Genomic DNA, 14,531 nt, shown 5'->3' on the forward strand with positions numbered 1-14,531 from the left:
GACTCGTGGCGTGAGGGTTTGGGGCTGGATGACCTGTTACCCATAATTAGCTCCATGCCAAGAATGAGTTCCTGCAGTGGTGGGGTTGGACGGGGAGTGCCTGTTACTTCGATCACTCCTGCAAAATAGCTGCTTGTCAGCATCCTTAGGAGATGGCCAAGATCGATGCATTACTGGCTTTGCTGTGAATGGTGAGCAGGCTTGTGTTAGCATGGCACCCCCAGGAGCTGGACACAGGAAAGTCACCATTGTCACAGCTTCTTGTTCCACTCTGACAGCAGACAAGGTCCAAGGTGACTCTGCCATTGCAGGGCTCCTCTGCAGCCCTTGCCTGGGAAATTTGGTGGAGTCCAGAGGAAGAGGCACCTGCCTGCTCGGGTGGTGGCTGTGCATGGATTACCGTCTGGCTTCCAGCTCTGGCAGCTGAGGAGGTGTTTCAGCAGCAGGAGAGCTGCATGGTGCTGCTCCTGGGGCCTGTTGTGAAACTGCTCTGCACTGAAGTGCTCTCTGTCAGCTGATGGCTGGGCAGATGTGAAACCTCACTGGAAAGCCTGAGCTATAGCCATCCAGGAGAGCTCCTGCCTCAGTCATCCCATCCTCGTCGGGAAACAGTTGTTAGTCGCCTTCCCTGGAGGTTTTTAAGGAACAGGTGGATGAAGTGCTTAGGGACATGGTTTAGGGAGTGTTAGGAATGGTTGGACTCGATGATCCAGTGGGTCCTTTCCAACCTTGTGATTCTGTGATTCTGTGATTCATACATATGTGGAAAGGGAAGATTATGGCACCCTTTCCCTGAGCTATGGGGCAAGGTGCTTTGGTTCTGAGTGCAGCACAGACAGGCACTGTGTAGGTGAGGGATGAAGTGGTGGGAGAAAGCAGGAGGAAGGATGGTTGTGTGTTCCAGCCCTCTTGTGATGCTCTGGGTTCCTCTGATGTGCTGAGCTCGCTCTGTTAGATGCTGCTCTGCCTGTCTCCTCTCCGCACGCTCAGCAGCCCTGTTCCAGGTTCCTTCTGCAGGCAAGGAAGCCTCGGACTGCCAGAAATGCAGCGAGAGAGTAGGCAGGGCTGCGAGGCAGCTCCAGACTACTCGCTCCCCCAGGGGAGATCCTGCTGGGTGTTTAGGGAAGTGGTCTTGCTCTATCAGGAAACATGAAGAAGTAGAAGAAAAAGCCTGAGAGGGACAGGAGGGCGTTTTGGCACAGCAGCAAAGCACAAAATAGATGCTTTTGCCTGCTGTCATTGGGATTCTTCCGCTACAATCTGCTGTGCCATCTGTCTGCAGTGGAACAGCTGGGGCGACTTCATTCCCTGTTGCTTCTTGGCCTGCAGCTGGCCACCAAGACCTATTTTTGTCCTTTGATCATTAAGAGGAAACTTGTCTTTGGGGTAGCACAGCAAAGAGCTCCAGACCCTTGACTTAATGGCTGTGTTGTACAGACTATGTTTAAAAACTGGTCATTTCAAGTATAAGAAGATGAGGAGCAGCTGCTGCCCATGCTGTGTCATGTGTGAGCATGTGAGAGTGATTCTAGTGAGGGCCTCGGGCCTCATGCTGAGTAATTTCTGTGCTCAGGGTGATGTTGGGCACTGGCTTTTGGGGAACTGGGCAGGAATTGAGTGGCAGCCCAGCACCCTCGGCCCTAGAGCTGCTCCTGATGAAGCTGCCTGTGATGTATTAGTGCAGGCAGCTGGAAGCATCTTCCAAAATGGTTTCTTTGAAGACTCCCCAGCAGCTGGTGGCCCTGCTGCAGAACCTGTGTGTTTCTCCCCACCAGGGGGCTAGTGGGGTAAGCAGGACCCAACTCCAGTGTTCTGCTTAGCCCTGGGTTAGTCACACCAGCGGCAGAGCCTGTTCTGTTTTCAGCACAACTGTTTATTGATAATCTTTGCTTATCCACTGTATGAATGTTACCGAACTGTAAGACAGTTACCAAGCCAGCCTGCTTCCTCAGGGTCTCGGTCCAGGTAGTCAATGTGTGTAGAAATCATGCACTTCAGATATTCTGTAACAAGACAGGTGTAAAAAATATCTTGGATGTATTTGAAATAGTTGCCTTATCTTGCAATCCAATCGCTGAAAAACCTGTAAAGAACTCATAAGGGAACGGGGGCTGCGTTCCCTCCCTGGCAGGGCACGAAGGTCCACAGAGCCGTGCCAAGACCACAGAGCCCGGCACAGGCGCTTCCCAACCAGAGGCACAAGGACAGCAGTGAGCACCCCCAACATGCTGTGCTTCACGGGCAGCACATACAGTAGCTCTGTACCCCCAAAATCACCAAACAAACCTTGGATGCTGGGCAGCTGCAGGAAAACCATGGGGGCTGCTGGGCAGGCAGGACTCGTGGGGAGGGGAGAGCCCGTTCCTTGGGTGGCAGAACCAAACACTCCTGCCATTGGAAGCCTTCCCTTTGCTGTCAGGTACGTGCGCGCTGCCTCTCTCTACACTCACCCTGGCTCCAGGAAAGGAGATGGAGCAGCAGAAGGAAGCCTGAGCTCCTTTCTTCCCTGGCCTTTGTCTACAGACAAGCAAAAGCCCTACTGCGCACTCACAAACAGAGTCCCTGCCCCTGCAGGGGCTTCCCGGCTTGGGCTGTGAAAACCAAAGGTTGCAGATAAAGCAAGGAGAGGATTTAGGCAATTGATAACACAAGGCAATTGATAATTGTGATAACCTTGGTCAGATTAAAGAGCAGGGCTGGATGTGTGCTGCACTCTCGATGGGGCATATGGTGGGGCTTGCTGGGGCTGGGGGCAGCCCTGGAGCTGGCATCGCGCTCTTCTCCCTGCCCGTGTGGCAAAAAGGTTTCTCAAGGCAGGAGGGTTTTGGGATCCCAGCTGGCATATGAGGGAGGAAGCCGGAGCCCCTGGGCTCGTGGTGCAAGAGCTCTCTGCAGGCAGAGCGCTGCCCAGCCTGAGCAGCCCCTGCCTCGTGGATGCATTTCACCCGCTTGCAGCCCCCAGTGTCCATCCGTCTGTCTGTCCACCTGGGGACTGTAGCCAGAGACATGTTGAGCGCAGTGCTGGGCTGTGTGGCTGGTTTTTGGTGTGTGGTGGTGGTGTTTTGATGACCACGAGAAGGTTTACATTATTACATTCAAATGAACACCCTTGGTTTGGTTACTCTACTTCTGAACACCGCAAAACACAGTAGCAACATAACACGGATGAGGGTGGCGCGGCAGCTAAACCACAGAGGGAAGGCGATGCGCTGTTGTGTCGGAAAATAACCCTAACGTTGGAAGGAAGGAGATGGGCGTTGATACACGTTGCAGTTTCCATTTACAAGAGCCCCCAGGAGGGAGGACCTCAAGGCCGTGTGCTGGGAGGAAGCTTCCCATGCGGCAGGTGTCCACATGCGGCACTGGACCCGCCACCCGCCCGCCGGCTGCCCTTGAACTCCTGACACAGGGCAGCGCCATCATCGTCCTGGGGCGAAGATAAAGTCGAGGGCTTGGCGCTCTGCAGCAGCGACGTTGGGGTGCCACAGGTCCACCATGAAGACCACGCGGGGACCCTCCTCCGGGGAACCTGGTAGGACGCAAGCATGGATTGAGGTTGTGCTCCCATGGAGGACACTGGGGGCTGCTGCCTGCACTGGGCAGTGGGGAGGCGCCTGCTAAGTGCAAAACCAGTAAATCCCTAAACTGCTGCTTACTGGGAGCCTAGTGCCTCCAGTAGCCGGCACAAGGCATAGTGTTCACTGCTAGAGCTCCGGATTTACTTTGGGCAAGCAGACCCAAAGGTTTCACAGGGGAGCAGGCATGCTGCGGAGCTCGCCCGCCTTGCAGCTGCATCTCAGAGCTGAGCAGGGAGCTGCTGCCGTGCTCTTCCAGCCTTCCCAGCTCCACATATCTGCACTGAGCTTCCCAATTCCACAGCAGGGTTGATGTGAGAGCAACAGCTTTTGTTCTCCCACTCTCTTTGTACGCTCCCCTGTGTAAAACAGCTCTGCTCGATGCTTTTATGCCACTGGTGACTAATGCTGTTTAATCTGGGAGAGCTGAAGTGGAACAGACTCCATCAGTGATGGAGAGAGGCAACCAAACAGGCTGGTGTGAAGCTTTTCTCCTTGCATGGGAGACAAAGGCGCTACTAGCATGTCAGCTCTGAGCTGCTGCCTTGCAACAGAGCCACAGCAGCTGGCAGCCCTGCTGTGAGCAAGGGCGAGAGGATGCTGAGGCTGTCAGCATCGAAGCCGGGGCCACCCTGCAACACTCTGGGGGATGGGGAAAACCTTTCCATGCCGGCTCCCAGGGCAGGGAGAGGATCCCTGGGCTGGACTGGCAGAGCTGCAAGCAAGTAAGAATCAGAGCACTGGGATGGGCTGAGGAGGGTCTCCATGGGACAACAGGCGCTGGGATGCTCCAGCAGCCTGAAGCAGAGGAAGCATTCATGATGGGTGAGCCCCACCACACCAGTAATAGGGCTATGGCCCTCCCTGGTGCAAGCCAAGGGCAGCAGTGGTGTAATCATTCAGCCTCCAGTCCTGGAGGTGCCTTGGCAGGAGAAGGGACTGTGCTACTCGTGACCCTGCTGCTCAGTCCTCCCAGGGTCCCCCAGTGCTGATGTCGGAGCAAGATGAGGCTGCGAGGCCTCGCGTTGTGCTTACCTTCATGAAACGCCGTGTGTAGGAAGGAATCGTCGAAGAGCAGACAGCGTCCTTCAGCCCAGCACTGAGGCTCGCCCCCCACCACCAGCTCACAGTTGCTGGGTGTCTTCAGACCTTCAGGCACAAAATGAGAGGAGGGTCAGGCAGTGCTGTGCTCTCTGCAATAAGGGAGCAGCCCTAAAACACGAATGGCGAGCTCCAAGCTGCTGCCGAGGCGTTGCTTTCCTCCAGAGAGCAGCAGCTGCTGCAGATGCTGCACCGACCTCAGTGCATGGCAGAGTCGGGGGTTCAAAACATGCACAAAGCTGGCGCTGCATTTGCGAGCTGAACTCAGAGCACAATGCAGCTCATGGAGATGCTCTGAGGGCTGGAGCACCTTCCATGAGAGGACAGGCTGAAGGAGTTGGGTTTCTTCAGCCTGGAGAAGAGAAGGCTGTGGGGAGACCGTAGAGCAGCTTCCAGCACTGAAAGGGGCTCTAGGAAAGCTGGGGAGGGGCTCTTGATCAGGGAGTGAGGGATGGGATGAGGGGATACAGTTTTGAGCTGACAGAGGGGAGACTGAGATGAGATCTTAGGAAGAAATTCTTCATAATGAGGATGGGGAGGCCCTGGCCCAGGTTGCCCAGAGCAGTGGTGGCTGCCCCATCCCTGGAGGTGTTCAAGGCCAGGTTGGATGGGGCTTGGAGCAACTGATCCAGTGAGAGGCATCCCTGCCCGTGGCAGGGGAACTGGATGGGCTTTAAGGTCCCTCCAACCCAAACCATTCTATGATTCAGCCCTTGCACTTCTCATTTCCAGCTGCTGTACTCCAGGAAGCTCAGCGCCACAGGCACTCCCTTTTGTATCAGGAACAGCTGCCAAGTCCCTGGAGCCCACAGACATGGGGTGTACGTAGGAAGCGAGTTTCCCAGTGCATTTTCTAGCTTCAGGAGCAAAGGCAGATTCTGCCCTCTCCTCCAGCTCTGCTGCAATTTCCCTGCCTACAGCGAGGCTGGGGTAGGAGGAAATACAGCACAGGGGCTTGAGAAATGGGCTCAATTCCTGGCTCTGCCACAATCTCCTCGTTTGACCTTGCATGGCTCAGCATCTGCCTTGTCACTTGGTCCAACACACAAGATGCTGCCCATCAGGTCCCCACCAGGCACCTGCAAGGACAGAAATTCAGAGGGAGGGTTGCAAAACCCTCCTGGGGAGGACGCTCTGTGAAAGCCACGTGAAGAAGGACAATCCTAGAAATAAAATGTTTTTTTTTTTCTAAAATACCAGCACAAGTCAGGCCGGTTGGACTAAGGTCGATCCCACCACTCCTTGCATCAGGAATTTCACTCCCCAGCATCCCAGAGGCTGCTGGAGCTGGTGCAGAGTCAACCTGCCCCGAGGATGCAGGAGAAAGGGGTCAGGGCTCACGTGGCTGCAAACCGTAACGATGCAGCAAATGAGCAGGAACGGATCACGGCAATGCCAACCCCAAGCAAGCACAGCAGAGCCTCCCAGCTGCCCAGGAGAGCCAGGAGCACAAAAAAGCCACTCTGCTTTTCTAATGCTTGTTTCAAAGCCTACAAAAAATCCAAAGCCATTTCCCTGCACAACGGCCTCAGCTGGAGACGCTCCAGCTGGAAAGGGGGAGCTGAGCAGCCGGGGGAGGTGACAGCCAGCAGCGCGCAGCCTTTCCATCGCATCCACACCCGAGGGATGCTGCCTTGTCCCTGGGAGGGGCAGAGCTGGTGCTGCGCTTGGCCCTGTGTGTTTAGCAGGGTTGGGGTAAATCCTAGGGAGCTACTCCTCAATCATAGAATCACAGAGTGGTTTGGGTTGGAAGGGACCTCAAAGTCCATCCAGTTCCATCCCCTGCCATGGGCAGGGACACCTCCCATTGGATCAGGGTGCTCAAAGACCCATCCAACCTGGCCTGGAACACTATGCTGATGGCTGTTCTGGCTTTTCAGAGCAAACTGGCCTGAAAGGGCTGGTTGTCTCTTAAATGAGACTTAAATGAGGCACCAGCACCGAGGCTGGGATGTCGGTGAGTGCAGGAACACCATCGGCGTGCCCCAGGCACGGTGCTGCCTCCTGGCCTCAGGGCCAGCAGCCATGGAGCAGATGGAACTGGGAAATGTGGAAGAACAAGGGAATGACCTGCATCGCTCATCTCCCCAGAGCATGCGTGCTCCAGCTGGAGGGCTGGCCTCGGCTCCACACTGCCCAGGCACAGTGATTTTGAGCCAGAATGGACCTTGCCTCACTGCCGTCCTTCCAGGAACCGCTCTCAGCCCTCTGCAGGGAGATCGCGTGTCCCCAGCACCCCAGAGAGAGGGGACAGCCGGTGGCCGAGCAGTGGGCTGCCTCTTGGCACCAGCAAGGGCAGGTCCCAGCTCCCCAGCTGCTCCCCAAGCCTTGGATCAGCTCTGAGGACTGATTCCCATTCTAAATAAATGGCCAGTCACCGCCTGAGTGTGTTTACCCAAGAGGAGTTGGCTGAACAAGCACATTTGGTGTTTGCCAGCAGGGCCCGTGCGGTGCCTCCCCCAGCATGATCTGCGCCACTTCCAGCGCGGCAGAGTCCCAACCATCTGTGCCGCGTGGGCTCTCCCCATCCCGAGCAGGAGCGCCGTTCCGCCAGCCCAGCGCTCACCCTGCACAGGGGATACCCCGGGGACCCCCACCCCTGATCTGGGGCAAAGGAGCATCTTTGCTCACGTCTGCCTGTGTCACCTGAAAGCTCAGGAGAAGGGGAGCTGCCGTAGGGGTGGCACCGGGACACAGCTTGGTCCCTGGAGCAGCACCTCAGGTTGCCCCTCATCCTGTGGTGGGAGGTGGGGTTGTTCAGAGACCCCTGTACAAAATCAGCCCTGTACCTTGCCCTGGCAAGAGCCCATGCCTCCAGGTCGGCAGAAAGAAGCAAAACGCTCCTGCTGCTGAACAAGGAATACGGGGGAGGTCGGGTACCCAGGGGGACTGAGCACCAGCCTCATCTGGAGAAGCTGCTGTCACCAAAGCCCCACAACCTCCCCAAGGCCAAAGCAGAGCAGGCACCTGAGCTGGCCCCGGGGCTGCAATGAATGCCTGAACTCAGAGAGCACAGGGTGCAAGAGGCTTTTCTGGGCTCCTGCATCCAGGCATGGCCATAACCCCCACAGCACCCACGGCGTGGAGGACACCGTGCCATGATGAACCACCCCGCCGGGCACTTACCTAGGTGGCAGCGGATGCGGATATTGGTGGGTCCATAGTGCTCGGCGATGACAGTGCCCGGGCTCAGCACCGAGATGCACGCGTTCCCAAAGACATTGTTGCCAATGCAGGTGCGAAGACTCCCGAGCAAGCGGTACGTCCGTGGGCATCTCCTGCAGTTCCTGGGCACGCACATGCCCTGGTTCACAAGGTAGAAGGTGAACCACTCCCCGCTGGGCGTGCTGTTCATTTTCCATCCTTGCGGGAGGCTGCAGTTTGAGAAAGCTTTGTAGAGGGTCTCAAACTCACACAGGATGGTCTGGAAGTTGCGCTCCAGCAACTCTACATCGTGCTTTTGAGCGTCCCTGGAGAAATAGGGCATGGTCGGCAAGTCTGGCAAGAAGAAGACTTCTGGCTTCTGGATGGACGGCCGGCTGTTGAGGTAGCGGCCCTGCTCGCGGATGCCCTTGTGGATCCTGCCCATGCCGGACCAAGAGTAGCGCTTGGCGTACTCCTGCAGGTTGTGGTAGAGTTTCTGGTTGAGCCCATCGTGGTGCGTACAGCGCACGCACTCGGGCGAGTGGCAGTAGACGTACCCGTTCTGCACGCCGTTGGCCTCGGCGCTCTGCATCAACGCGTTGACTGGGGCGTAGGCGCGGGGCTGCTCCCGCCCCACGTGGTAGCAGTACCACACGAAAAGGACTAGGAGGCAGGCAACGGCGGCGAGGGCAGTGGCGTCGCAGTCCCGGAAAGACTGAATACCAGTGGCGATGAAATCCCGGAGTCCATCCAAGGACCAGCTCCAGTCCATCAGCCACTCCAAAGACATGGTGGTGCAGCAGGTGGTGGGTGCGCGCAGGGGAGCCCGCCGGTCAGTCCTCGTGCTCCTCAGAGGCACCCACACCATGCAGCTCGGCCAGGGCAGGAGGGGAAGGGGCTGCCATGGGGAAGCAGAGCTGCGACTCTCCCCTGCACACCCGTGGGCTCTGCATCGGCGGCAGCAGCCGGCAGCTCCAGAGAAGGCTGCCCTGGGGATCCCAGTGCCGTGGGTCAGCAGTGACGCGCCCGGAGGGTCCTGGCTGGCACTCCTGGGCAGATCATCCCGAAAGCAGCACCGGAGGGAGGCTCTGGGGAAAGAAATCCAAAGGTGTTAGGGAGGAAGCTTCCCCCTGGGGTCCCTCTGGGGGTTCAGAGTGCAGCCAGGACTGCACAGAAAACTGGCTCCTTGCAGGAGGGTGATGGATGAGGAGCCCTCCATCATCCCATGCTGAGAAAAGCCCCATCCCTCCCAACAGCATCTTCTGCAACTATCCAAATCAAATAACGGGGTAATCCAGGCCCCTCCCAGGGCAACCATCTCCCCTCCTGCTCTTTCTCTCCTTTCTTTCCTCCTGTTGCTGCCTTATCGCGTCTGAAATCCAGCTGATAAGGCAGGAGCAAAGCTGGGAATAGATACTTAACAGCCCTATCTTGCAGCACATCAGTTTATCCCCTTGATCTAAATGCTCTGAAATGACTCTCCCTCCAGAGACTGAGCTGACAACCCCGAGCCTGCCCTGCAGCTCTGCCCTCTGGGGATGCACGAGCTTGGTGCTCATCCAGCCTGGTGAGGGCACGTTGGTGATGGTGGCACGTCGTGGTGGGCTTGTTTGATTTCACTAACCAAAGGTTACCAGCTCCAAGGTCACAGCACTGTCACAGCTCTTGGGCAAGCAGCTGGGCAAAGAGAAGATGCTTCAGGTCCTTGTGACAATCAGCAATGTTTGCTCGCCCCAAACTCCATCCCTGGGCACCTCTGAGCAGCAGGGGCAGGCAAGGCAATGGGTGAGAAAGAGTGGAGAAATATAAATGAGGTTGGGAAGCATGCTGCCAGGGTGGAAAGAGAGCCTTGTAATTACTGACGTGCAGCATTTAACGCAGCTGAACAGCAGAATCCACAAACCAGGTCTCCACACCAAGCAGATGCTCAGGCTGGGCATGTGTGGAAGGTCACAGCCTGCTCCAGAGCACCGAAAGCAGAGTGAAGGATACAGGTTCTCACCCGGTTCACCTGTGCTGCACCCAGACTGCACCTCCTGAGCAGTGTCAGCTGCTGCACAGCCCCACGCAGGGCAGGGCGGTGCAGGGTGGCAGGAACTGCAGGGCAAACAGCTCTCCACGCAGGAGGAGTGGAAAAAGGATCATACAGGTAACGGGGAGGGAGGAAGATGCTGTGGGTCGTCATCTGTAAGAGCACTGAACTGAAGGAGTAGGTTGGCTTTATCAGCCAGGGAAGCCTTCCCAACCCTCCCTGCCAAGGTCCTGCAGGCCGTTAATGAACGCGCATTTCCCTATTAATTGCCATGGGGATGCCCTTCAGCTGGTGGAGCCTTGGCGGGGACCTGACCCTGCAGCTGTGCACCTTGTGCAGGGCTGGGGATGCTGCCTTAAGGCAGTTCTACACCCCGGGGAGGGACACCCGCACAGCCAACCTCCCTTCATCCTACTTCCTTGTAGGACGCTGCCTGTGTGCCCCATCCCGGGATCTCCACGTGGCACGTCACAGCCTCCTGGGAATTCTACGCTAACTTTCCTCCATCCCCACCGGCTGGCATCCCTCCAGATGCACTGATTTCTCCAGCTCAGGCCTTGGCTCCCTGGGCGCAGCCGTGGAGCCGGTCCCAGGGGTGTTCCCCACAGCTGGCACGATTGCCCTGCGGTTCTCCCTGGCGCCCGTAAAGGCAGGCAGAGCCCTGATGTGATCTGTATTCTGGGCAGCTCTCACTCTGCCTCAGCCCTGCAGCCAGGCTCGTTCAGGAGCTCACAGACAACACAAGCGCACGGCAGGAGCCGAGCCGGGGGGTCCCCACAGCCTTAAGGTCCCCAAGCTGGAACCCCTCATGCCCCAGCAAGGGCGGCACAGCACAAACACAGCCCCACTGCTGCGCTGTTGACACCTGAAACAAAAAGAATGAGGGGGAAAGCAGCAGCGCAGTAAGAGATCAAAGCCCATGTGCAACCTTAGGGTTGCTGAGCCCTGGGCTGTGCGGGGATGCTTCGAGCAGACCCTTCTGCAGTGATTCAGCCCAGCAGCTGCCTCCTGCGCTGGCACGGGCAGCAAACCTGCCCAAACCTACCTTCTCTGTGCTGGTGGCAGCAGAGAAGGGCCCCAAATGCTGGCAGCACTCCTGGCAGACTCTACGTGGCCAGGACCTGCTGCCCACCGCCTTGGTGCCGCCAGCTTTGCAGCCCGGCTGCATGCAGCGCCGTGGCCCAGCGTAAAGCACCCCTGGCCCAAGATCCAAGAAAAAGCTCGCCAGCTGATAATAAACAGCAGAGTCAGCCCAGAAGAGTAGAAATCAATTCCACATCGCATTGAAGTTGTGCAGGACGTGGAGGCGAGCACCGTGCCAGGCAGCAGCGGTGTTACATAATGAAGGCAGAGAGGCTTCAATGCAGCAGAAAGTTGCATCCTGGTGGCTCCGTGGCAGCCCTGGCATCTCCTGGAGGAGGCAGGTTTTGCTCAGCCCAGCTGGGATCCCCAGGCCATGTGCCCCATGGTGACGAGAACACATGGCAGGGCTGTTCTCAGCCCGGCACTGGTGGTGTCGCCTTTGGGAGAGGTGCGAGGAGACTCCTCGGGACGCAGGAGCGCTGGGGTGAGGCAGGGCGCCGGCTGCTACTACAGAGCTGGATCAGGGCCAGGAAGCCGCAGGCGCTCGTGTCGCCCTTTCCTCTGGTGCCCTATCCCAGCAGTGTCACCCAGTGCGCTGGTCTTACCCAGTGTGACGGTGTCACGCAGCGTGGCAGCATCAGCTGGGATCACCGATGCATCACCCGGTGTGGCTGCAATACCCAGTGAGGTGACATCAGCTGGTGTCACCAGTGTGGTGGCATCACCGGGTGTGGTGGCATCAGCCAATGTGGCTACATCACCCGGTGTGGTGGCATTACCCAGTGTGGTGGCATCAGCTGAGGGTCACCGGTGTGGCTGCATCACCTGGTGTGGTGGCATCATCCAGTGTGGTGGCATCAGCTGGTGCTGTGGCATCACCCGCTGTGGCTGCATCACTTCGCAGGGCAGCATCACCTGGCATGGTGGCATCACCCGGTGTGATGGCATCACCTGGTGTGGCTGCATCATCTGGTGTCACTGGTGTGGCTGTATCACCCAGTGTGGCTCCATCACCTGGCACGGTGGCATCACCCAGTGTGGCTGCATCCCCCGGTGCCGTGGCATTCCCCGGCGTGGCTGCATCCCCCGGCGTGGCCGCGGTGCCCGCGGTGCCGGTGTCACCTCACCCCGCGTGGCAGTGCCACCCCCCGCGCCGCCGCCCCATCTCCCCCGCGATGCGACTCGATGCGATGCGATGAGACGCGGCGGTACCGACCTGCTGCCCTCCTCCGAGCCGTGCGGGGCCGCCGCTCCTCTCCTCTCCGCTCTCCTTTCGCCACCGAGGACCACAACTCCCAGCAACCCGGGCCCCCGCCCCCGCGCCCGCCCCTCGCCGCGGCCTCGGGGCGGTGCGCCCGCATCGCGCAGCCGGGCGGGGCGGGCGGAGGGGCTGCGGCACGGCGGGGGGGGTGTGATGGGGGGAGGGAGTGTGGGTGCCCCGGGGAGCGTCCATCGCGGCTGAAGGCACCCCTGGACCCAGGAGGGGGACACGAGTCCCTGGGACATAGGAATCTGGGGATGCAGCAACGGGGATGCAGGAGGTGCAGCGGGACTGGGAGATGTAGGGGGTGCAGAGGGACTGGGAGATGCAAGGGGTTCAGAGGCACCCGGGACGCAGGGGGTGCAGAAGGACCAGGAGATGCAGGGGGTGCAGAGGGACTGGGAGATGCAGGGAGTGCAGAGGCACCGGGAGGGATGCAGGGACACACACACGGGATGCCAGCTCTAAGGACACAGGCACTGGGGGCTGCAGCAGTCAGGATGCAGAGGATGCTGGCCCCACGAGTGGGAGCACACAGGGCTGCAGGCACCCAGGAGACAGGGTACTGGCTCCAGGGACAGGGGCACTTAGGGATGCAGCAGCCGGCATGTGCAGGCTGCTGGCTCCAGGGACGCAGATGCCCAAGGCTGCAGGCAGCTAGGGATGCAGCACCCAGAATGATTTGCTGATCCCCAAGGGGGCATGCATTTTGTTTGCCGGGGGCCAAGGAGCACCCAGGGAGGCGATGCCCAAGGTGCAGGGAGTCAAGGATGCCTCAGCAGGGATGTGAGGGTGTGCTGCAGCACCTGGGGTGGGAGGAGGCTGTTCCCATAGGTGCTGGCTGCCAGGATGCAGAGGATGCATCACCCAGTGTGGTGGCATCACCTGGTGTGACTGTGGAGGGCTGGGAGCAGCTGGGATGCAGCACCATGGATGCAGATGACTGGGGTGGCAGTCCCCAGGGATGTGGCACTCCTGGGGGTGGCATATGTGTGTGAGCCGCCCTATGCTCACACTCAGTCCCGGCCCCTCCAGTCAGGAGGGTCACTCGGTAAATGACAACCTGTCTGCTGGCATTTCTTGTCCCCTTTCCCACTGCTCCGAGGCACTTCCTTCCTCAGCTGTGGGCAGTGTCTGAGTTCCTCGGCTGTAGCAGCTTCAGCACCTGGGAGCTCCCATCCAGAGCCCGTGGGCAGTGGGTGCAGGAGCTGCCGAGCACACCTGTAGCTGTGTCTGAGAGCAGCAGCTCAGTGCTCGGAGCACAAAGACTGTAAATACAAGCTGCCCCACGCACACTTGGCTCCAGCTTGTTCAGCCAGCCCAAAGGGGCTGACAAAACATCCTGTTTCTAAGCTTACCTTGCATACATCCAGGCTTTGACCCCATAGAAGAGACAGGCTTTGCAGGTTGGCTGTAGATGAAGCAAAACTTTTAGCAATTTGGTGTGCCCCTTATTAACTCCTAAGAGCTGGTGGAGCAATAGTTGGTTTTGAGCCTTCTTGCTTCCTGCTTCTTGCTTTTCTCCTCCCCATTTCCTGTTGCCCTAAGTGAATACTGTCAAATCCAGGGCACCCAGGAGCCGGAATGTCACAGGTCCAGCTCTCCTTCCAGGGTTTCCCCTGGTGCCAGCTGAGCTGCTGTGCTGAGCGACTGCAGGCAGAGCCCTGGCAGCCCTGCCCGGTGGCAGAGTGCCACATGGAGCTGCGTGGGACACGTGTCACAGCTCCCAGCGCGGGGGAAGCCCTGCCTTGGTCTGCAGGTAGCAAGAGTGCATCCTCTCCTATCACAGCTCCAGGTGGGTTTTAGAGGTGAAATGCGAGCTGCTCTACTCAGCCCCTCAGGTATGTGTGCTCACTCCAGAGCAAATTCATCCTCAGCTGCTGCAGACCTCAGTTGCACCTTGTTTTCTTTCCTGGCCCCTTTTTGCCTCCTGCTGCTCTCCTGCGCTCCCACAAGCACCTTCCCCTCCCCAGCCCTCCTCTGTTTGCTCCTGCAGGGCCCTGGCAGCACTGCATGTTGCAGGGTGAAAGGAGGGTGAGTTTATTCCTTCCTGCTCTTTCCCAGATCCCTCTTAGCCTTAGCCTACACCTCCTGCCTGCTCTTGGCAGGCAGCTGCTCTTTCTGTTGGCAGTCGTGGAGTCTGCTGGCTCTGGCGCTGGATTCTGGACTCTCCCACCTTCTCTCCTCTCCGTCTGCCTTCTGCTCTCTGCTCCCCACTGGGCCCCTCCAGGCCCCGGTCTTTGTCTCCACTGCTCATCTCCTCTCTGCAGGATGAGCTGCCTCTCTCCTTCCTCTGCCTTTAGGATGTTGCCTGGTGCTCTTCACCCTTTAGCAC

The 14,531-nt window shown here is 58.5% G+C and overlaps 1 protein-coding gene across 2 annotated transcripts; it reads right to left on the reverse strand.

Annotated features, from left to right (window-relative positions):
- Window positions 1-144: 144 nt before the first annotated feature.
- On the reverse strand, window positions 145-13,707 carry ASPHD2 (aspartate beta-hydroxylase domain containing 2). Of its 2 annotated transcripts, none has more exons than XM_054082397.1 (4): window positions 13,555-13,707; window positions 7,803-8,908; window positions 4,611-4,724; window positions 145-3,529 (listed from the first exon to the last, which is right to left on the reverse strand). In XM_054082397.1, exons 1-4 carry the CDS (start codon window positions 13,563-13,565, stop codon window positions 3,420-3,422), a joined length of 1,341 nt encoding a protein of 446 aa, XP_053938372.1. In that variant the 5' UTR covers window positions 13,566-13,707; the 3' UTR covers window positions 145-3,419. The 2 variants fall into 2 exon arrangements, with proteins under 2 accessions (XP_053938372.1, XP_053938373.1); XM_054082398.1 differs by lacking the exon at window positions 13,555-13,707 and adding an exon at window positions 12,152-12,280 and having other exon boundaries at window positions 1,692-3,529.
- Between the last annotated feature and the right edge of the window lie 824 nt (window positions 13,708-14,531).

This window comes from Cuculus canorus, chromosome 17 (genome assembly GCF_017976375.1).
Source record: "Cuculus canorus isolate bCucCan1 chromosome 17, bCucCan1.pri, whole genome shotgun sequence".
NCBI classification, from domain to species: Eukaryota; Metazoa; Chordata; class Aves; order Cuculiformes; family Cuculidae; genus Cuculus; species Cuculus canorus.